This window comes from Pristiophorus japonicus, chromosome 4 (genome assembly GCF_044704955.1).
Source record: "Pristiophorus japonicus isolate sPriJap1 chromosome 4, sPriJap1.hap1, whole genome shotgun sequence".
Taxonomy (NCBI): Eukaryota; Metazoa; Chordata; class Chondrichthyes; family Pristiophoridae; genus Pristiophorus; species Pristiophorus japonicus.
The window spans coordinates 167394255-167418891 of NC_091980.1; the positions used below are offsets into that span (position 1 = coordinate 167394255).

The window sequence follows — 24637 nt, forward strand, 5'->3', positions numbered from 1 at the left end:
GCCTGCCCTCTCAGGTGGATGTAAAAGATCCCATGGCACTATTTCGAAGATCAGGGGAGTTATCCCCGGTGTCCTGGCCAATATTTATCCCTCAATCAACATAACATAACACAGATTATCTGGTCATTATCACATTGCTGTTTGTAGGAGTTTGCTGTGCGCAAATTGGCTGCCCCGTTTCCCACATTACAACAGCGACTACACTCCAAAAGTACTTCATTGGCTGTAAAGCGCTTTGAGAAGTCTGGTGGTCATGAAAGGCGCTATATGAATGCAAGTTTTTCTTTATTTCAAAGAGCTTTCCCAGTGTCCCGGCCAATATTGATCCTCAACCAACATCACTAGAACAGATTATCTGGCCATTTATCACATTGTGGCAATTGCTACATTACAAGTTGTTAAGTATGGAAGAACTCCACAAGACTGAGTACTGTGAGCTAAAATTAATGTGACCTTAGTCTCTTTAATACAACCCCAGAGTGCCTAAGCAGCATGGCAAACAACCTTTTATACTCCCTTGCACGAGATGTGCAGGTGACCCTTGGGCCTCCAACAGTTGCGCCCTCTGTGCAAGTCTTACACAGTTACAATGTTTACATACATAACATCACCCCCCCCCCCCCCCCCCGCAAAGTCTTTGATACAAATTATTTACAAGTTGAGACGATCAGGGGCCCTATGCTCCATGGTTGATCGTATGAGTTCAGACTCTGGCATGTGTGAGTTGGTCGGACCATTGCTGCACTGCGGCACGGCTGGTCTGACAGGACTGTTGGGAATGGTGGGTTCATCCTCTCGATTGCTGGTTGGGTGTGTGTTGGTGGGTCGATGATGGTGATGTCCTCTTCAGGCTGTTCCTGGTTGTCGGTGAACCGCAGTTTGGTCTGATCCAAAAGCTTTCTGCACGTTTGTCCATTCAATAGTTTGACTATAAACACTCTATTCCCCTCCTTGGCCACGACAGTGCCAGTGACCCATTTAGGACCATGACCGTAATTAATGACAAACACAGGGTCGCTAACATCAATGTCATGCGATACAGCCGCGCGATCGTGATACATGTTTTGCCGGTGACGCCGGGTTTCCATATGATCATTTAGATCCGGGTGGACTGGGGAGAGCCTGGTTTTGAGTGCTCTCTTCATTAACAATTCTGCAGGGGGAGCCCCAGTGAGCGAGTAGGGTCACGTCCGGTAGCTGAGCAGAACCCGAGATAAGTGGGTCTGCAAGGAGCCTTCCGTCACGTGTTTCAAACTCTGTGTAATAGTTTGGACTGCCCGTTCTGCTTGACTGTTGGATGCGGGCTTAAACGGGGCAGACCTGACATGCTTGATGCTATTGCAGGTCATAAACGCGTTGAATTCTGAGCTGGTGAAACACGATCCATTGTCACTGACAAGGACGTCGGGCAAGCCATGGGTGGCGAACATAGCCCAGAGGCTTTCAATGGTGGCAGTGGATGTGCTGGATGACATGATTACACATTCAATCCATTTAGAGTAAGCGGCCACTACAATTAAAAACGTCTTTCCAAGAAAGGGGCCAGCAAAATGTAGAAATGGATCCTGGACCACGGTTAATGGAGCCTCCCTTGGTGCATTGCTCAATTGTGAGCATGTGTTGCACTGGTGAACAATGACTCTAAGTCCGTGTCAATGCCGGGCCACCAAACATGCGACCTGGCTATAGCCTTCATCATGACTATACCTGGGTGGGTATTGTGTAGGTCGCGTATAAGCGTTTCCCTGCCTTTTTTTGGCAAAACCACGTGGTTACTCCATAAGAGACAATCCGACTCGATGGACATTTCATCTTTGCATCGGTGAAACGGCTTAATTTCATCTTGCGTTTCCCCGGGAACGACCGACCAGCTCCCATTGAGGATGCAACTTTTTACAAGTGATAGCACAGGATCCTGGCTGGTCCAGGTCCTGATCAGGTGAGCAGCGACAGGTGACCTATCGCTCTCAAAAGCATCCATGACCAGAAGCAAGTTTGTGGGCTGCGCCATTTCCACTCCGGTAGTGGGCAATGGTAGCCGCCTGAGGGCATCAGCACAGTTCTCCATGCCTGGTCTGTGGCGGATAACATAGTCAAAGACGGACAATGTTAGTGCCCATCTTTGGATGCAGGATGAAGCATTGGTGTTTATACCTTTGCTTTCTGAAATCAGCGAAATGAGCGGTTTGTGGTCGGTTTCAAGCTCAAACTGAAGTCCAAATAGGTATTGGTGCATTTTCTTAACCCAATATACACATGCTAACGCCTCTTTCTCGACCATACTGTAGCCTCTTTCAGCCTTAGACAGACTTCTAGACACGTATGCAACCGGTTAAAGTTTGCCCGATACATTGGTTTGCTGTAACACACAGCCGACCCCGTACGAAAATGCATCACAAGCTAGCCCTAATTGTTTACACGAGTCATACAGTACAAGTAACATTAGGTTTCTGGCCTTCTCAAAGGCTGTCTCTTGAGATTTACTCAAAACCCAGTCGTCACCCTTACGTAGCAACATATGCAACGGTTCCAGCAAAGTGCTTAACCATGGTAGAAAGTTACCAAAATAGTTGCGGAGTCCCAGGATCGAGCGCAGCTCTGTCACATTCTGTGGTCTGGGTGCATTCTTGATGACCTCTGTCTTTGAGTCCGTGGGTCTGATGACGTCTGCCGCAATCTTTCTCCCAAAAAATTCGACCTCTGGCGCCAGGAAAACGCACTTGGAGTGTTTCAGCCTGAGTCCCACTCTGTCCAGTCGACTTAGAACCACTTCCAGGTTATGCAGGTGTTCGGTGATGTCACGACCAGTGATCAGGATGTCATCTTGAAACACAACAGTGCGCGGAACCAATTTCAGCAGACTCTCCATGTTCCTCTGGAAGATGGCAGCAGCCGAGCGAATCCCAAAAGGGCACCTGTGGTATATAAACAGTCCTTTGTGCGTGTTGATGCACATCAATCTTTTCGAAGATTCAGCCAGCTCCTGTGTCATGTAGGTAGAGGTTAGGTCCAACTTGGTGAACGACTTCCCCCCAGCTAACATTGCGAACAAATCATCCGCCTTGGGTAGCTGGACTGGTCTTGTAACGACTCGGTTACATAGAAACATAGAAAATAAGTGCAGAAGTGTGCCATTCGGCCCTTCGACTCTACACCACCATTCAATAAGCTTATGGCTGATCATTCCCTCAGTACCCCTTTCCTGCTTTCTCTCCATACCCCTTGATCCCCTTAGCCGTAAGGGCCATATCTAACTCCCTCTTGAATATATCCAATGAACTGGCATCAACAACTCTCTGCGGTCGGGAATTCCACAGGTTAACAACTCTCTGAGTGAAGAAGTTTCTCCTCATCTCAGTCCTAAATGGCCTACCCTTATCCTAAGACTGTGTCCTCTGATTCTGGACTTACAAATCATTGGGAACATTCTTCCCGCATCTAACCTGTCCAGTCCCGTCAGAATCTTGTAAGTTTCTATGAGATCCCCTCTCATTCTTCTAAATTCCAGTGTATAAAAGCCCAGTTGATCCAGTCTCTCCTCATATGTCAGTCCCGTCATCCCGGGAATCAGTCTGGTGAACCTTCGCTGCACTCCCTCAACAGCAAGAACGTCCTTCCTCAGATTAGGAGACCAAAACTGAACACAATATTCCAGGTGAGACTTCACCAAGGCCCTGTACAACTGCAGTAAGGCCTCCCTGCTCCTATACTCAAATCCCCTAGCTATGAAGGCCAACATACCATTTGCCTTCTTTACCGCCTGCTGTACCTGTATGCCAACTTTCAATGACTGATGAACCATGACCACCTCCCCCTTTCCAAATCTGCCACCATTCAGATAATATTCTGCATTTGTGTTTTTGTCCCCAAAGTGGATTACCTCACATTTATCCACATTATACTGCATCTGCCATGCATTTGCCCACTGGTAACCTGTCCAAGTCACCCTGCAGACTTTTAAGGTCCTCCTCACAGCTCACACTGCCACCCAGTTTAGTGTCATCTGCAAACTTGGAGATAATACACTCAATTCCTTCATCTAAATCATTAATGTATATTGTAAAAAGCTGGGGTCCCAGCACTGAGCCCTGCGGTACTCCACTAGTCACTGCCTGTCATTCTGAAAAGGACCCGTTTATCCCGACTCTCTGCTTCCTGTCCGCCAACCAGTTCTCTATCCATGTCAGTATATTACCCCCAATACCATGTGCTTTAATTTTGCACACCAATCTCTTGTGTGGGACCTGGTCAAAAGCCTTTTGAAAGTCCAAATACACCACATCCACTGGTTCTCCCTTGTCCACTCTACTAGTTACATCCTCAAAAAATTCCAGAAGATTTGTCAAGCATGATTTCCCTTTCATAAATCCATGCTGACTTGGACCAATCCTGTTACTGCTTTCCAAATGCGCTGCTATAATTGATTCCAACATTTTTCTCACTACTAATGTCAAGCTAACCGGTCTATAATTACCCATTTTCTCTCTCCCTCCTATTTAAGCAGTGGTGTTACATTAGCTACCCTTCAGTCCATAGGAACTGATCCAGAGTTGGAAAATAATCACCAATGCATTCACTATTTCTAGGGCCACTTCCTTAAGTACTCTGGGATGCAGACTATCAGGCCCCGGGGATTTATCGGCCTTCAATCCCATCAATTTCCCTAACACAATTTCCACTTTATAAGGATATCCCTCAGTTCCTCCATCTCACTGGACCCTCGGTCCCCTAGTATTTCCGGAAGGTTATTTGTGTCTTCCTTCGTGAAAACAGAACCAAAGTATTTGTTTAACTGGTCCGCCATTTCTTTGTTCCCCATTATAAATTCACCTGAATCTGACTGCAAGGGACTTACGTTTGTTTTCACTAATCTTTTTCTCTGCACATATCTATGGAAACTTTAGCAGTCAGTTTTTATTTTCCCAGCAAGCTTCCGCTCATACTTTATTTTCCCCTCCTAATTAAACCCTTTGTCCTCCTCTGCTGTATTACAAAATTCTCCCAGTCCTCAGGTTTGCTGCTTTTTCTGGCCAATTTATAAGCCTCTCCTTGGATTTAACACTATCCTTAATTTCGTTTGTTAGCCACGGATGAGCCACCTTCCCTGTTTTATTTTTACTCCAGACAGGGATGTACAATTGCTGAAGTTCATCCATGTGATCTTTAAATGTTTGCCATTGCCTATCCACCGTCAACCTTTTAAGTATCACCCACCAGTCCATTCTAGCCAATTCACGTCTCATACCATCGAAGTTACCTTTCCCCAAGTTCAGGACAGTAGTCTCTGAATTAACTGTGTCACTCTCCATCTTAAAGAATTCTATCATATTATGGTCACACTTCCCCAAAGGGCCTTGCACAACAAGATTGTTAATTAGTCCTTTCTCATTATACATCACCCAGTGTAGGATGGCCAGCCCTCTAGTTGGTTCCTCGACATATTGGTCTAGAAAACCATCCCTAATACACTCCAGGAAATCCTCCTCCACCGCATTGCTACCAGCTTGCTTAGCCCAGTCAATATGTAGATTAAAGTCACCCACGATAACTGCTGTACCTTTATTGCACGCATCCCTAATTTCTTGTTTGATGCTGTCCCCATCCTCATTACTACACAACTCCCACTAGCGTTTTCTGCCCTTTGGTATTCCGTAGCTCCACCCATACAGATTCCACATCATCCAAGTTAATGTCCTTCCTTACTATTGCATTAATTTCCTCTTTAACCAGCAACGCCACCCCGCCTCCTTTTCCTCTCTGCCTATCCTTCCTAAATGTTGAATACCCCTGGATGTTGAGTTCCCAGCCTTGGTCACCCTGGAGCCAGGTCTCCGTGATGCCAATTACATCATATCCGTTAACTGCTATCTGCGTAGTTAATTCGTCCACCTTATTCCGAATACTCCTTGCATTGAGGCATAGGGCCTTCAGGCTTGTCTTTTTAACACCTTTTGCCCCTTTAGGATTTTGCTGTAATGTGGCCCTTTTTGCTTTTTGCCTTGGGTTTCTCTGCCCTCCACTTTTACTTTTCTTCTTTCTATCTTTTGCTTCTGCCCCCATTCTACTTCCCTCTGTCTCCCTGCATAGGTTCCCATCCCCCTGCCATATTAGTTTAACTCCTCTCCAACAGCACTAGCAAACACTACCCCAAGGACATTGGTTCTGCTCCTGTCCGGTTTGTACTGGTCCCACCTCCCCCAGAACCGGTTCCAATGTCCCAAGAATTTGAATCCCTCTCTTCTGCACCACTCCTCAAGCCACGTATTCATCTGAGCTATCCTGCGATTCCTACTCTGACTAGCACGTGGCACTGGTAGCAATCCTGAGATTACTACTTTTGAGGTCCTACTTTTTAATTTAGCTCCTAGCTCCCTAAATTCGTCTTGTAGGACCTCATCCCGTTTTTTACCTATATCGTTGGTACCTAGATGCACCACGACAACTGGCTGTTTACCCTCCCCCTTCAAAATGTCCTGCACCCGCTCCGAGATATCCTTGACCCTTGCCCCAGGGAGGCAACATACCATCCTGGAGTTTCGGTTGCGGCCGCAGAAACGTCCATCTATTCCCCTTACAATAGAATCCTCTATCACTATAGCTCTCCCACTCTTTTTCCTGCCCTCCTGTGCAGTAGAGCCAGCCATGGTGCCATGGACTTGGCTGCTGCTGCCCTCCCCTGATGAGTTATCCCCCTCAACAGTACCCAAAGCGGTGTATCTGTTTTGTAGGAGGATGACCGAATCGTGGCATCGTGGATGCTCCAGAGTGAATCCACCCGCAGCTCCAGTGCCGCAATGTTGTCTGTCAGGAGCTGCAGCCGGATACATTTACCGCATATGTAGTCGTCAGTGTCCCTGACTTGCCACATAGTACAGGAGGAGCACAACACATGTCTGAGCTCTCCTGCCATGACTGAAACCCGGTTGATCGTTATCTTGTAGTCTCCGCAGATTCTGACCGTGCCATCGCTTTTCAACACCGAAACAATCAGACTGACCCACTCGTTGAACTCGACTAGCGATATGATTCCCTCTCGTTGAAGTCTGTCCAGTTCGATCTTGACTTTCTCCCTCATCATATCTGAAACCGCACGAGCCTTGTGATGAACGGGCCTTGCATCGGGGACTAGATGGATCTGCACCTTGGCGCCCGTGAAGTTGCCAATGCCTGGTTCAAATAGCGACGGAAACTTGCTCAGCACTTGAGCACACGAGCCATCATTCACTGAAGATAGTGCTTTGAAGCCATCCCGGTTCCATCGAATCTTTCCCAGCCAGCTTCTGCTGAATAGCGTTGGGTCATCGCCTGGTACAATTCACAGTGATAAATCATGCACAGGTCCATCATATGATAACTTGACTGCCGCACTGCCAATGACTGATATGAGCTCTTTGGTGTAGGTGCGCAGCTTTATCTGAATCGGGCTCAGTTTGGGACTTTGTGCCTTGTTGCCCCACAGTTTTTCAAAAGCCTTCTGCTCTTAATTGACTGACTCGCCCCACCGTGTCCAACTCCATTGATACCGGAATACCTTTTAATTTGACTTTCAGCATGATAGGAGGGCTCTTGGTGGTGAAGATGTGTACTCGATACACTTCTTCCTCGGGTTGAGTTGCCTCTCTTGTTTGTTCTGCGTGATCTGCGCTGGATCGGTCATCCTCTGCCGACTCTGCCACGTGGTGAGTTGTGGCACTCTTGCACATTCGCTGGAGGTGCCCCATTGTTTCGCAGCCTTTGCACATGTAATGCTTGAATCGACATTGATGGGCTCGATGATTACCCCCGCAGCGCCAACATGTTGCTAATGGATTTGCATTCACGCCTGATGGAGGACTCTGAGTCATCATATGTCTTGCAGCTGCAGACATGTAGGCCCTGCCATGTACAGTTCTGCCTGCTAGCGACATTATTTTATGCACAGTACATTCCGGTGAGCTTTGATGCTGGGAAGGGATGAGGTCCTACAAGACAAATTTAGCTAGCTAGGAGCTAAATTAAAAAGTAGCACCTCAAAAGTAGTAATCTCAGGATTGCTACCAGTGCCACGTGCTAGTCAGAGTAGGAATTGCGGGATAGCTCAGATGAATACGTGGCTTGAGGAGTGGCGCAGCAGGGAGGGATGCAAATTCCTGGGACATTGGAACCGGTTCTGGGGGAGTTGGGACCAGTACAAACCAGATGGTCTGCACCTGGACAGGACCGGAACCAATGTCCTGGGGGAATGTTTGCTCGTGCTGTTGGGGAGGAGTTAAACTAATATGACAGGGGGATGGGAACCTATGCAGGGAGATAGAGGGAAGTAGAATGGCGGCAGAAGCAAAAGATAGAAAGAAGAAAAGTAAAAGTGGAGGGCAGAGAAACCTAAGGCAAAAAGCAAAAAGAGCCACATTACAGCAACATTCTAAAGGGGTAAAGTGTGTTAGGAAGACAAGCCTGAAGGCTCTGTGCCTCAATGCGAAGAGTATTCGGAATAAGGTGGATGAATTAACTGTGCAGATAGCAGTTACTGGGTATGATGTAATTGGCATCACGGAGACATGGCTCCAGGGTGACCAAGTATGGGAACTCAACATCCAGGGGTATTCAGCATTTAGGAAGGATAGACAGAAAGGAAAAGGAGGCGGGGTGGTATTGCTGGTTAAAGAGGAAATTAATGCAATAGTAAGAAAGGACATTAGCTTGGATGATGTGGAATCGGTATGGGTAGAGCTACGGATTACCAAAGGGCAGAAAACGCTAGTGGGAGTTGTGTACAGACCACCAAACAGTAGTAGTAAGGTTGGGGACAGCATCAAACAAGAAATTAGGGATGCATGCAATAAAGGTACAGCAGTTATCATGGGTGACTTTAATCCACATATTGATTGGGCTAACCAAACTGGTAGCAATGTGGTGGAGGAGGATTTCCTGGAGTGTATTAGGGATGGTTTTCTATACCAATATGTCGAGGAACCAACCAGGGAGCTGGCCATCCTAGACTGGGTGATGTGTAATGAGAAAGGACTAATTAGCAATCTTGTTGTGCAAGACCCCTTAGCGAAGAGTGACCATAACATGGTAGAATTCTTTATTAGGATGGAGAGTGACACAATTAATTCAGAAATCAGGGTCCTGAACGTAAGGAAATTGGCTAGAATAGACTGGCAAATGATACTTAAAGGGTTGATGGTGGATAGGCAATGGCAAACATTTAAAGATCACATGGATGAACTTCAGCAATTGTACATCCCTGTCTGGAGTAAAAATAAAACGGGGAAAGTGGCTCAACTGTGGCTAACAAGGGAAATTAAGGATCGTGTTAAATCCAAGGAAGAGGCATATAAATTGGCCAGAAAAAGCAGCAAACCTGAGGACCGGGAAAAATTTAGAATTCAGCAGAGGAGGACTAAGGGTTTAATTAAGAGGGGGAAAATAGAGTACGAAAAGAAGCTTGCCGGGAACATAAAAACTAACTGCAAAAGCTTCTATAGATATGTGAAGAGAAAAAGATTAGTGAAGAAAAACGTAGGTCCCTTGCAGTCGGATTCAGTTGAATTTATAATGGGGAACAAAGAAATGGCAGACCAATTGAACAGATACTTTGGTTCTGTCTTCACGAAGGAAGACACAAATAACCTTCAGGAAGTACTAGGGGACCGAGGGTCTAGTGAGAAGGAGGAACCGAAGGATATCCTTATTAGGCGGGAAATTGTGTTAGGAAAATTGATGGGATTGAAGGCCGATAAATCCCCGGGGCCTGATAGTCTGCATCCCACAGTACTTAAGGAAGTGGCCCTAGAAATAGGGGATGCATTGGTGATCATTTTCCAACAGTCTTATCGACTCGGGATCAGTTCCTATGGACTGGAGGGTAGCTAATGTAACACCACTTTTTAAAAAGGGAGGGAGAGAGAAAGCGGGTAATTGTAGACCAGTTAGCCTGACATCAGTGGTGGGGAAAATGTTGGAATCAATTATTAAGAATGAAATAACAACGCATTTGGAAAGCAGTGACAGGATTGGTCCAAGTCAGTATGGAGTTATGAAGGGGAAATCATGCTTGACAAATCTTCTGGAATTTTTTGAGGATGTAACCAGTAGAGTGGACAAGGGAGACCCAGTGGATGTGGTGTATTTGGACTTTCAAAAGGCTTTTGACAAGGTCCCACACAAGAGATTGGTGTGCAAAATCAAAGCACATGGTATTGGGGGTAATGTACTGACGTGGATAGAGAACTGGTTGGCAGACAGGAAGCAGAGAGTCAGGATAAACGGGTCCTTTTCAGAATGACAGGCAGTGACTAATGGAGTGCCGCAGGGCTCAGTGCTGGGACCCCAGCTTTTTACAATATACATCAATGTTTTGGATGAAGGAATTGAGTGTAATATCTCCAAGTTTGCAGTTGACACTAAACTGGGTGGCAGTGTGAGCTGTGAGGGGGACGCTAAGAGGCTGCAGGGTGACTTAGACAGGTTCGGTGAGTGAGAAAATGCATGGCAGATGCAGTATAATGTGGATAAATGTGAGATTATCCACTTTGGGGTCAAAAACGCGAAGACAGAATATTATCTGAATGGTGGCAGATTAGGAAAAGGGGCGGTGCAACGAGGTCTGGGTGTCATGGTTCATCAATCATTGAAAGTTGGCATACAGGTACATCAGGCGGTAAAGAAGGCACATGGTATGTTGGCCTTCATAGCTAGGGGATTTGAGTATACGAGCAGGCAGGTCTTACTGCAGTTGTACAGGGCCTTGGTGAGGCCTCACCTGGAATATTGTGTTCAGTTTTAGTCTCCTAATCTGAGGAAGGACGTTCTTGCTATTGAGGGAGTGCAGCAAAGGTTCACCGGACTGATTCCCGGGATGGCTGGACTGACATATGAGGAGAGACTGGGTCAACTGGGCCTTTATTCATTGGAGTTTAGAAGGATGAGAGGGGATCTCATAGAAACATACAAGATTCTGACGGGACGGGACAGGTTAGATGCGGGTAGATTGTTCCCGATGTTGGGGAAGTCCAGAACCAGGGGACACAGTCTTAGGATAAGGGTAGGCCATTTAGGACTGAGATGAGGAGAAACCTCTTCACTCAGAGAGTTGTTAACCTGTGGAATTCCCTGCCGCAGAGAGTTGTTGATGCCAGTTCATTGGATATATTCAAGAGGGAGTTAGATATGGCCCTTACAGCTAAGGGGTTCAAGGGGTATGGAGAGAAAGCAGGAAAGGGGTACTGAGGGAATGATCAGCCATGATTTTATCGAATGGTGGTGCAGGCTCGAAGGGTCGAATGGCCTACTGCTGCACCTATTTTCTATGTTTCTAAGATATCTGTCTGGTATTATCGTTCGTGGATATGAATGCTTGGGCTATCGTGATGGCCTTGCTCAGGTCTAGGGATTCGGCGGACAGCGGCTTGCGAAGAATGACCTCGTGGCCGATGCCAAGCACAAAAATGTCCTGCAGCATTTTCTGCAAAAATCCAGGAAATTCGCAAGTTTCCGCGAGGCATCTCAGTTTGGCGACATAACTCGCCACATCCTGGCCCTCGGAGCGGTGGTGCATGTAGAAGCGGTACCTGGCCATTAAGAAGCTTTCCTTCGGCTTGAGGTGGTTCCAAACCAGTGTACACAACTCTGTATATGTCTTCTCCGCTGCTTTCTACTGTGCTAGCCGATTCTTGATGAAGCCGTATATTGTGGACCCACACACGGTGAGGAGAATCGCCCTGTGCTTGATAGCTTTATCGTCCCCATCCAGCTCGTTGGCCACGAAGTACTGGTCGAGATGCTCAACGAAGGCTTCCCAATCATCACCTTCTACAGATCTCTCTGGAATACCAACCGCAGCCATGACCGCGTGAAAGTTCGTAATCTGTTACTCGTCGCCAATTGTTAAGTATGGAAAAACTCCACAAGACTTACCGTGAGCTAAAACTGATGTGACCTAAGCAGCATGGCAGACAACCTTTTATACTCCTTTGCACAAGATGTGCAGGTGACTCTTGGGCCTCCAAGAGTTGCGCCCTCTAATGGCAAGTCTTGCACAGTTACAATGTTTACATACATAACACAAATGATTACACTTCAAAAGCACTTCATTGGTTATAAAGCACTTTGGTACATCCTGAGATTGTGAAAGGTGTTATTAAAATGCAAGTTCTTTATTTCTTATTCTTTCTTTCATTAGGTACGCTCCAGTTGGTCCTGGGGAGAGGTGGGGAGAATCAGAGACAGTTCCTGCTCCTGATCACTGCCCTCGAACCTTGCAAAGAGAAGCTGTGTGGTGGGCTCACTGCAGGATCTGGCTCTATTATGATGACCCTGCAGTCGAGTACCCTGCCGACACTCACTGTGTAAACTCAGACCATTGGGCTAGATACCCAGTCCGAGATGCCTGTGCACGCCAAACTGAACCTCAGCAAGGAGTCAGGAGAGGGGCAACAGGGGGAAATGAGAGAGAGTAGGCGAAAATGCAAAGCTTAAGAAAGTGCGGTTGAGCCAGTGGTGGCTGCTTATAATTGGAAGCCTGTCGAATGCTTGTACTGTGAACCAGTCTCTGCGTGTGGTTTCACTGTTCTACTAATCGGCCTTCAAGCTGCTTTACTTGAACTGTGGTTTGTATAGAGGCAGCCAGGTTACCTGGGGGAGCAGGAAGTGGGTGCAGGCAAGAGGCTAAGTGTCTCAGCATTTTCTATTATGCTGAGGGGATCTGGGCGGCAGCAGTTAGTCAGAGCCCGGTGCCCCCCCGTGGGGCAGTCAGACAGAGCCCTGTGGGCCCCCCCCCCTTGTGGGGCAGTCAGACAGAGCCCTGTGCCCCCCCCCCCTTGTGGGGCAGTCAGACAGAGCCCTGTGGGCCCCCCCGTGGGGCAGTCAGACAGAGCCCTGTGGGCCCCCCCCCCCCTTGTGGGGCAGCCAGACAGAGCCCTGTGCCCCCCCCCCCTTGTGGGGCAGTCAGACAGAGCCCTGTGGGCCCCCCCCCCCTTGTGGGGCAGTCAGCCAGAGCCCTGTGCCCCCCCCCCCCCCCGTGGGGCAGTCAGCCAGAGCCCTGTGCCCCCCCCCCTTGTGGGGCAGTCAGACAGAGCCCTGTGGGCCCCCCCCCCTTGTGGGGCAGTCAGCCAGAGCCCCGTGCCCCCCCCCCCCTTGTGGGGCAGTCAGACAGAGCCCTGTGCCCCCCCCCCCTTGTGGGGCAGCCAGACAGAGCCCTGTGCCCCCCCCCCCCTTGTGGGGCAGTCAGACAGAGCCCTGTGGGCCCCCCCCCCTTGTGGGGCAGTCAGCCAGAGCCCTGTGCCCCCCCCCCGTGGGGCAGTCAGCCAGAGCCCTGTGCCCCCCCTTGTGGGGCAGTCAGACAGAGCCCTGTGCCCCCCCCCCTTGTGGGGCAGCCAGACAGAGCCCTGTGCCCCCCCCCCCTTGTGGGGCAGTCAGACAGAGCCCTGTGGGCCCCCCCCCCTTGTGGGGCAGTCAGCCAGAGCCCTGTGCCCCCCCCCCCCCCATGGGGCAGTCAGCCAGAGCCCCGTGCACCCCCTGTGGGGCTCTCCGCTCTCATGTTTATTTTTACCCATACGTTCCATTGCAGACCTATGATTCCCGTTGCTACAAGTTGGGGAACCTAGCTCCTCGGTCTGGGTCTGAACTACATTTGGATTGTTGGGAACTCCTATAACACTATGCTGCACATAGACTGTCAGTGACACCCTCAGAGCACATCACCTTCAGTGTCGCACCAAGGGTGGGCTACGTTGCTGGACAATGTCTGCATCGCCTCTCCTTTGAAGACAGACACAAAGTATTCATTAAAAACCATACCCATGTCTTCCACCTCCACACACATATTACCTTTTTGGTCTATACTAAGCCCGTTAGTTATCCTCTTGCTCTTTATAAATGAAATGTATGAATGAAACATAAGCAAAGACATCTTTTGATGTAGTTATGCAAACACGCAAATTATCATATAAAAGGGGTAATAAAAAGGTATAAAAAATGGGTGTTAGAACAGATACTTTGGAATTCGATTAAGGTTTGATCAGCCTATATAACGAGCTCTGAACTGTTAACACGTTTGAATTCTCTGGCTAAAACTCAGAAGGTGTTGTGTAAGTACTGCTGTCAAGTCAACGTTTAATTATTGAATACTTATTAAATCTGTGACATGTAACACTTAATGTTGCAAACCCTATTGATTTGAGGGGTAAATTATAAGTAAGAATACACATATTTCCCCTTCCTCACACACCCCCACACCCACCCCCACACACATCCCCCACAACCACCCCCACACACACGCACCCACCCCTCACACATCCGCCCTCCCACATACGCACCCCACACACTCCCACACACACCCCAACACACACACCCACACACACCCCCGACTCCCACATGCACCCTCCCACACACCTCCCACCCCCCCACACACCCCACTCCAAAACCAACCCCCCCCCCACACCCCACACCCCACCCCCCACACACACTCCCCCTCACCCCCCCCACACACAGCCCCACACACACACCCATACCCCACACACCCCCCACTTCCATATGCACCCCCTCACACCACCCCCCCAACACATGCACTCCCACATGCACCCCCACACACACCTTAAGCACCCCCACACACACACCCCCCCCCACTCCCACATGCACCCCCACACACACTCTAAGCACCACCACACACACACACCCCACCCAACACACAACCCCCACCCCCACATCTTGCTGCCATTCTCAGTGCAGCCTTGCATGAAGAATATACAGTCGAGGGAGGTGCCAGCGGGCTATGCAGTCGAACCTGTCAGGGTGGGGAAATACCACACAACCTGCTAGGAGCAGCAAAGTGGGGAGAGGACAGATTCTGTGCCCGCATTTGAGATCAAAGTCCAAGCCTTAGCGGCACAGGCCTTTCATTGAGAACCTCTTCCTCAGACAGCTGATGTCAGTCATTATCACCTCCCTGTCAGGTACTTTGCTCTGCTGATGGTAAGACGCGCTCTCCCTGATAAACACCAGCGGAGGGGTTCAGCTCCCTGTCGCTGGGAGACCACACTAGTACCTGGACTTTCCCTGTGACTGTACTTCGCTCATACACTGACAGCCCCAGTCACCTGGGCACTTTCTACCTGCTCTGTACTCACTGTCTGCACCGCTCCCTGCGCCCAATTGTACCCCAGGGTCACCCTTCAATAGACCAGGCAAGAGGAGGCACATGGGCCTGCCCACTCTTCCGTCATTTTTTATTTCCCCTTCTCCCCCAAAGGTGCTGACTGTGCGCTGGGGAGTAGCGGGTAATTTAACCATGGAAGGCATTGCACCCGAGTGTGGTCTTTTCTTTGCCCGAAGATCACAGGTCAGCATGGTCCAGGAAACGGGGTCACTGGATTGTGATCAGGGGTGGAAACCCTGCCTGATTTTGTTCCACTCCATTGCCCCATAGCTCCTCCATCCCAGCTCAGTGACGATGAGGCAAAAATACCACACAGCCTGTTAGGAGCGCCCTCACTGAGCTAATGTAGAATATACAGAAACAGACTATTCGCCCCAACCAGTCCATGTCGGCGGTTATGCTCCACTCGAGCCTCCTCCCATCTTTCCTCATCTAACCCTATCAGCATAACCCTCTATTCCCTTCTCCCTCATATGCTTATCCCCATATCATCATAGGCAATCCCTCAGAATCGAGGAAGGCTTGCTTCCACTCCTGAAGTGAGTTCTTAGGTGGCTGAACAGTTCAATACGAGAGCTATAGACTCTGTCACAGGTGGGACAGATAGTCATTGAGGGAAGGGATGGGTGGGACTGGTTTGCTGCACACTCTTTCCGCTGCCTGCGCTTGATTTCTACGTGCTCTCGGCATTGAGACTCGAGGTGCTCAGCGCCCTCTCGGATGCACTTCCTCTACTTAGGGCGGTCTTGGGCCAGGCACTCCTAGGTGTCAGTGGGGATGTCGCACTTTATCAGGGAGGCTTTGAGGGTGTCCTTGTAGCATTGCCGCTGCCCACCTTTGGCTCGTTTGCCGTGAACGAACTCCGAGTAGAGCGCTTGCTTTTGGAGTCTCGTGTCTGGCATGCAAACTATGTGGCCTGCCCAGTGGAACTGATCGAGTGTGGTCAGTGCTTCAATGCTGGGGATGTTAGCCTGGACGAGGACGCTAATGTTGGTGCGCCTGTCTTCCCAGGGGATTTGGAGGATCTTGCGGAGACATCGTTGGTGGTATTTCTCCAGCAACTTGAGGTGTCTGCTGTACATGGTCCATGTCTTTGAGCCATACAGGAAGGCAGGTATTACTGCAACCCTGTAGACCATGAGCTTGGTGGCAGTTTTGGGGGCCTGGTCTTCAAACACTTTTTTCCTCAGGCGGCCGAAGGCTGCACTGGCACACTGGAGGCAGTGTTGGATCTCGTCGTCAATGCCTGCTCTTGTTGATAGGAGGCTCCCGAGATATGGGAAGTAGTCCACGGTGTCCAGGGCCGCGCCGTGGATCTTGATGACTGGGGGGCAGTGCTGTGCGGTGAGGACAGGCTGGTGGAGGACCTTTGTCTTACGGATGCTTAGCGTAAGGCCCATGCTTTCGTACGCCTCAGTAAATACGCCGACTATGTCCTGGAGTTCAGCCTCTGTATGTGCGCAGACGCAGGCATCGTCCGTGTACTATAGCTCGACGACAGAGGTTGGGGTGGTCTTTGACCTGGCCTGGAGACGGCGCAGGTTGAACAGGTTCCCACTGGTTCTGTAGTTTAGTTCCACTCCAGCGGGGAGCTTGTTGACTGTGAGGTGGAGCATGGTGGCAAGAAAGATTGAGAAGAGGGTTGGGGCGATGACGCAGCCCTGTTTGACCCCAGTCCGGATGCGGATTGGGTCTGTGATGGATCCGTTGGTCAGGATCACGGCTTGCATGTCGTCGTGGAGCAGGCAGAGGATGGTGACGAACTTTTGGGGACATCCGAAACGGAGGAGGACGCTCCATTGACCCTCGCAGTTGGCAGTGTCAAAGGCCTTTGTAAGGTCGAAGAAGGCCATGTATAAGGGATGGCGCTGTTCCTTGCATTTTTCCTGTAGCTGTATTGCTGCAAAAATCATGTCCGTTGTGCCCCGTAGGGGACGAAATCCGCACTGTGACTCCGGGAGGAGCTCCTCAGTCACGGGAAGAAGACGTATCCAACTGCCCCTTAAATACATCTAAACTATTCGCTTCAACCTCCCTGTTGCAGCGAGTTCCATATTCTCACCACTCTCTGGGTAAATAGTGGGAGGCATTCAAGGAGGAGATCCGAAAGGTTCAGGCCAAACATGTGCCCTTAAAGAAAAAGGCTGGGAAAAATAATTCTAGAGCCCCCTGGATGTCTTGGGACTGACAGGAGAGAATTAAGAAAAAAAGGGACACTTATGTCACATACCAACAGCTAAATACTTTAGAATCTTTAGAGGAATATAGAAAGTTAAGAGGCAAAATTAAAAAGGATATTAGGAATGCTAAGAGAGAGCACGAGAAATTCTTGGCCAGTAAAATTAAGGAAAATGCTAAGATGTTCTATAAATATATTAAGAGTACGAGGGTAACTAAGGAAAGTGTAGGACCAATTAGAGATCATGAGGGTAATCTTTGTGTGAAGGCAGAAGATGTTGGTAGGGTTCTTAACGAATACTTTGCATCTGTTTTCACAAAGGAAAGAGGTAATGCAGATACTGCTATAGAGGAGCAGTGTAATATTCTGGATGAAATAAATATAGTGAGAGAGGAAGTATTAAGGGGTTTAACAGCTTTGAAAGTAATTAAGTCGCCAGGCCCGGATGAAATGCATCCCAGGTTGTTGAGCGAAGTAAAAGAGGAAATAGCAGAGGCCTTGATTTTCCAGTCCTCTTTGGATTTGGGCATGGTGCCAGAGGATTGGAGGACTGCTAATGTAGTACCCTTGTTTAAGAAGGGAGAAAGGGATAGGCCGAGTAATTACAGGCCTGTCAGCCTAACCTCAGTGGTGGGAAAATTATTGGAAAAAATCCTGAAAGACGGGATAAATCTGCATTTGGATAGGCAAGGATTAATTAGGGACAGTCAGCACGGATTTATTAAGGGAAGATTGTGTTTGACTAACCTGATTGAATTTTTTGAGGAGGTAACCAAGAAGGTCGATGAGGGTAGTGCGTACGATGTAGTATATATGGACTTCAGCAAGGCTTTTGATAAGGTCCCGCATGGTAGACTGGTCATGAAGGTTAAAGCCCATGGGATCCAGGGCAAAGTGGCAAGTTGGATCCAAAATTGGCTTGGAGGTAGGAAGCAAAGGGTAATGATTGATGGATGTTTTTGTGACTGGAAAGATGTTTCCAGTGTGGTTCCACAGGGCTCAGTACTGGGTCCCTTGCTTTTTGTGGTATATATCAATGATGTAGATTTGAATATAGGGAGTATGATTAAGAAGTTTGCAGATGACACTAATAATGAAGAGGAAAGTCATGGGCTGCAGGAGGATATCAATCTACTGGTCAGGTGGGCGGAGCAGTGACAAATGGAATTTAATTCAGAGAAGTGTGAGGTGATGCACTTTGGGAGGGCTAATAAGGAAAGGGTATATACAATTAGCAGTAGGCCACTTAATAGTGTAGATGAACAAAGGGACCTTGGAGTGCTTGTCCACAGATCCCTGAAAGTTGCAGGCCAGGTGGATAAGGTGGTTAAGAAAGCATACGGAATGCTTGCCTTTATTGGCCAAGGCATAGAATATAAGAGCAGGGAGGATGAGAATGATTTATCCTCCATGTTATGTGTGTAATGCAGTTATGAATGACACCACAAGGCAATGTGTTATACTCAAACTGTAGTGACCTTGGTCCTTTATTCGTAACTCCAGAGTGAGGCACGAGCATGGTGGGCAGTCTTTTATACTGGGCCCTGCACACCTATGCAGGTGACCCTCAGGTCTCCCACCGCAGTGCCCTCTGGTGGACAGCCTCTGCCACAGGGGCAGGAAACCCCGCTCTCCGCCAATTGCACCCTCTAGTGGTGCCAGCATAGTATATACACAGTGTAAACCTTTTTGATAGTACATCAGGTAACAAGTCTCCATCTTATGCAACTATAATGTGACTACACAGTGAGTGTATCTATAGTCTGCATATATAACACTCCAAATACTCCATGTGGTAGCAAGTTCTGCATTCTTACCACTCTCTGGGTAAAAAAATTTCTCCTGAATTCCTTTCTGGCTAATGTATTTGTGGCCACTAGTTTTGAACTCACCCACAAATGGTAACATCCTCTCTATGTTTATCCTATCATAATTTTAAAGACCTATATTGCTTTTTGTGGTATACATCAATGATCTAGACTTGATATAGGGGGTAAAATTATGAAGTTTGCAGATGATAAAAAAGTCGGCTGTGTGGTTGATAAGGAAGAAAAAGCTGCGGACTGCAGGAAGATATCAGTCAACTGGTCAGGTGGGCAGAATAGTGGCAAATGGAATTTAATCCGGAGAAGTGTGAGGTAATGCATTTGGGGAAGGCTAACAAGGCAAGGGAATACACATTAAATGGTAGGATACCGAGAAGTGTAGAGGAACAAAGGGACCTTGGAGTGCATGTCCACAGATCCCTGAAGGTGGTAGACCAGGTAGATAAGGTGGTTAAGAAGGCATACGGAATGATTGCCTTTAATAGTCGAGGCAGGGAATAAAAGAGCAGGGGGTTATGCTTGAACTGTTTAAACTGGCTTGAACTGGTTAGGCCAAAGCTGAAATACTGCACGCAGTTCTGGTCACCACATTACAAGAAGGATGTGATTGCACTGGAGAGGGTACAGAAGAGATTTACGAGGGTCTGGAGAATCTTAGCTATGAGGGCAAATTGGATAGGCTGGGTTTGTTTTCCTTGGAACAGAGGAGGCTGAGGGGAGACCTCATTGAGGTGTATGAAATTATGAGGGCCTAGACATAGTGGATAGAAAGGGCCTATTTCCCTTAGCAGAGGGGTCAACAACCAGGGGGCATAGATTTAAATTAATTTGGGGGAGGTATATAGGGGATTTGAGGGGAAGTTTCTTCACCCAGAGGGTTTGGGGGTCTGGAACTCACTGCCTGAAAGGGTGGTAGAGGCAGAAACCCTCACCACATTTAAAAAGTACTTGGATGTGCACTTGAAGTGCCGTAACCTACAGGGCTACGGACCTAGAGCTGGAAAGTGGGATTAGGCTGGATAGCCTCTTGTTGGCCAGCACGGACATGATGGGCCGAAATGGCCTCCTTCCGTGCTGTAAACTTCTGATTCTATGCTCAGGTCAGCCCTCAGCCTCCTCTTTTCTAGAGCAAAGAGTTCCAGCCTGTTCAGTCTTTCTTGATAGTTATAATCTATCAGTTCTGATACCATCCATGTAAGTCTTTTTTGCACCTTGTCCAGTTCTTTTTGGAATATGGAGAGTAGAACTGTGCCTAGTACTCCAAATATGAGATCAGCTAACTCAGTAGAGTTAAAACCGGCTGATTCCTGGTCTGGATGACTGAAAGCAACATAGGGCCATTGAGACAGCTCTTCAAATAGTCCTGCTTGGCAGCAGTGGAGATGGCCTGGGAATTAATGCTTTGGGAAATTAAGTAGCCTGTTTAACTCTTCCGTCTGTCTCTCTTCTCCAGGTGAAGACAGCCAACTCGAGGGCACAGATCCCGGACTCCAGCCAATTAGAGTGCGGAGCTCGTTCGACTACTGCTCAGGCCTGGACCGGCCCGGCCTAACCCAGGCCAAACCCTGACCAGCCCAGCATCGAGCGCCAGTCCAAAACAGACCAAGCTTTGGCCCACACTCTTAGAATGGACTGGCTGTACTGATTGCCTGGGTCAGCGAATATTGATCCTCTCCTGACAATATTGGGACTGGGACTGCCTGCTGAATGGAGAAGCATTTGGAACGAAGAGCTGATGGACTGGGACACCCAGGCTATGAAGTATTCACTTGGGAAGTTATGGGTCGACGGCGCAGTGTATACGGTGACATACGACGTGAAATAAATGTATTGCAGGGACATCACCAAAGACCTGTCGTGGACTCCCCAAAACCGAACATAAGGCACATCCTTTGGCTGAGCCTTATTCAAGAGTCAAAGTATTTGGAGGCCAGGCGTTCAGCTTAAATCGACCCCAATAAGGACGCATGCCTACAAGCCCGATTTGTGAGTGCACGCACTGAGGTTCGGAAAGTGCCAGGTCCGATTCCCGGCCTGCCTGATGCTGCTACACTCGGCCTCACAGCAACTCGGCTAAGGGGGGGCAAATTAATCAGCCAGGGTGATCAAAGTTCAGTAACCCCCCCCCCCCCCCCCCCCCACTGGAAATAGTGTGAAAGGCCAGGATCGGGCTACACTGTGATACCCTCACGGTGAAATAGCCTGCTGACACTCACTGTCTACACTGCGTATGAATAGTGGCCACATGGACGGGGTAATGTAGGATTGGGGGCGGGGGAACTGCACCCAAGAGTCAGAGGGGATGAAATCATGCGGGGGGGGTGAGCAGCACGTGGTGGTTGTCAGTGCACCCGGTGTTTGAAGGTGGAGGCAGGAGGAGCACTCCTCATCTTCCGGACTCCACCACAAGGTGAGTAAAATAACGTCTAACTGACCTTTCGGGGGCGGGGGGGTGGCCAACCCTTTAAGGACCGCAGCTTCAGCTGTTGAACGCCTGCCTACACCATGCATGACACATTCTGTGGTCATTCGCAGTCCAGTTTGGACAGGGGGCCTGAAACAGGCATTAGGTCCCCAGGTTGATGAGGAGCCCTGACCAATATGGCAGGCGGGACACATCCAGCACAGAATGAATGCATACACGCGACCCGCCACATTGGGCCCTTAAGATGTCAACTTTACGCCTGTAACACTGCCTCTGGTCCAAACAAGAACAGGACAGAGGGATTCTCCAGCCAGTTACAGAGTGTGAGCCAGTGAGTCCCGACAGCGGGCCCCGAGGGTTGGGAATTATGTCCGTTCTGAGTAATGTTGATTCAACCTCTCGTTGGACTGGCAGCGTCAATGGGCAGGGCCACGATGACACCGTGACCATGTGCCGAGTGTGGACTTCGGTCCCGGCCTGGGCTTTGATGGCTGCCCCGAGCCAGGGTAGGGTTGCCAACTCTGATTGGACATATTCCTGGAGGTTTCATCACATGACCTCCTGCCTCCAACTGCCCTGCCCAGTCAAACAGCCATTTGACCCCCATTTCCCAATATTTGTCTACCTAAGAAACACATTCATGGTGTGGAGGTGAGGGGGTGGGGGCGGGGGAACGGGACGGCGGGGGGGGTTATGACCTTTTTCTCCTGCGTTGCTCTCAGACTCCAGGTCAGTCCTGAGCCAGGACAGCATGTGGTCCCCGTGTTGGGAAGGGCAGGATTCAGCCCAGTTTCCTGTTCCTGATCACTCTCCTGGCACTCCTGCTGGGAAAATGTTCACGCGTCTGTCTCTGAGAGGCAGCTGTTGTGCCTCGGACACGGCAAAGGACTTCGATTAACTACGTTGAACGGTGGTATCCCGCCAGTGTGGTGTTGATGTTCGACAGGTTTGTGCCAATAAAGATTGAAATTAATGAAAACGTGCTGAATCATTCATTCACAGCATGTGTGTCCAGACTATTCGCACCACAGGTGTTCTCATAGACCTGGGAGTCAACAGTCACACGGTCCGTGTACAGGGTACTGAAGTGAAGGATCAGTGTCCGGGCCTAGTACGAACTGCTCTGCTGCTGACTCCCCACCGGGTTAATAACTGCGGTTAATCCCTGCTGATGTTAAACCAGCTCCTTCACTCCGGGGGCTCCCTGTCTCCTCAATGCTGATTCCCCCAGTGAATGGCATCACCACGCGCTCACTGAGCCAACAGCACGGCTGAAAACCGAGTGGCTGGCAGTTTGTGAATCTTACATTGCAGCAGCTGAGGAGAGAGCCTGGACTACATGCTGCCCTCAATCCTCAACAACATTCCTCGACGGCTACCAGCAGCTAACGGGGGGAGTCGCAGAGCACAGTGCGTCACTCAGCAGCACCCTGACCTTTTAACCCCTGCCCCCCTCCCCCATCTCCGTATCGCGGGTCAATCTCTGCACGTGGTTTAGATCCCAGGATTAAGCCCTGAACTGTTAGCTGGTCCTCCGCTGATGGGGCAGTTATGTTGCTGCAATTGTCGTCAATATCCCTGGGCTGTCACACCTGGAGCTCACACTGTCACACATTGAGTTCACACTGTGTCTGTCACACCTGGAGCTCACAGTGTGTAACTGGGGTGAGGAAGCCGGACAACACGCCGGCCGTTTCTGTCCCGGGCCGAAGGGACCCCGTGCCGGCCGCCTCTGTCCCAGGCCGAAAGGACTCCACACCGGTCCGGGCCCCAGCGGGACAGCACACAGCAGGCCCTGAGCAGCCCCAGCGGGCCAGCACACAGCAGGCCCTGAGCAGCCCCAGCAGGCCAGCACACAGCAGGCTCTGAGCAGCCCCAGCGGGCCCTGAGAGCAGCCCCAGCGGGCCAGCACACAGCAGGCCCTGAGCAGCCACAGCAGGCCCTGAGCAGCCCCAGCAGGCTCTGAGCAGCCCCAGCAGGCCAGCACACAGCAGGCTCTGAGCAGCCCCAGCGGGCCAGCACACAGCAGGCCCTGAGCAGCCCCAGCAGGCCAGCACACAGCGGGCCCTGAGCAGCCCCAGCAGGCCAGCACACAGCAGGCTCTGAGCAGCCCCAGCGGGCCAGCACACAGCAGGCCCTGAGCAGCCCCAGCAGGCCAGCACACAGCGGGCCCTGAGCAGCCCCAGCAGGCCAGCACACAGCAGGCTCTGAGCAGCCCCAGCGGGCCCTGAGCAGTCCCAGCGGACCCTGAGCAGCCCCAGCGGGCCAGCACACAGCAGGCCCTGAGCAGCCCCAGCAGGCCAGCACACAGCAGGCTCTGAGCAGCCCCAGCGGGCCCTGAGAGCAGCCCCAGCGGGCCAGCACACAGCAGGCTCTGAGCAGCCCCAGCGGGCCCTGAGAGCAGCCCCAGCGGACCCTGAGCAGCCCCAGCGGGCCAGCACACAGCAGGCCCTGAGCAGCCCCAGCAGGCCCTGAGCAGTCCCAGCGGACCCTGAGCAGCCCCAGCGGGCCAGCACACAGCAGGCCCTGAGCAGCCCCAGCAGGCCAGCACACAGCAGGCTCTGAGCAGCCCCAGCGGGCCCTGAGAGCAGCCCCAGCAGGCCAGCACACAGCAGGCTCTGAGCAGCCCCAGCGGGCCCTGAGAGCAGCCCCAGCGGGCCAGCACACAGCAGGCCCTGAGCAGCCCCAGCAGGCCCTGAGCAGCCCCAGCAGGCCAGCACACAGCAGGCTCTGAGCAGCCCCAGCGGGCCAGCACACAGCAGGCCCTGAGCAGCCCCAGCAGGCCAGCACACAGCGGGCCCTGAGCAGCCCCAGCGGGACAACAAATAAACGTTACCTTGCAGTTGTCGAAGGGACCCCGCGCCGGCCGCTTCTGTCCCGGGCCGAAGGGACCCCGCGCTGGCCGAAAGGACACCACATCGGTCCCGGGCCATCCCGGCGAAAAGGACTCCACACCTGCACATGCCTGTCCCTGTGGTCACACACCAGGTGTTCATTGTGCTGACAAATTGGGGGAATGTGGAACCGGCTGAAGGGACCGCGACAGCGGCGTTCAACCCAACGTCTTA

The 24637-nt window shown here is 50.4% G+C and overlaps 1 protein-coding gene and 1 long non-coding RNA gene across 4 annotated transcripts in view; one reads left to right on the forward strand and one right to left on the reverse strand.

The window, feature by feature from the left end:
• rad51b (RAD51 paralog B) overlaps window positions 1-22216 on the forward strand; it is a 667540-nt gene extending 645324 nt beyond the window's left edge. For all 3 annotated transcript variants that reach the window (XM_070878815.1, XM_070878816.1, XM_070878817.1), the window contains one exon: window positions 20598-22216. In XM_070878815.1, coding sequence (XP_070734916.1) covers window positions 20598-20713 — 116 coding nt within the window. In that variant the 3' untranslated portion in view covers window positions 20714-22216. The remainder of the gene's footprint in view (window positions 1-20597) is intronic.
• The window catches only part of LOC139263163 (uncharacterized), a 50790-nt gene that overhangs the window by 15431 nt on the left and 10722 nt on the right, over window positions 1-24637 (reverse strand). The window lies entirely within an intron of this gene.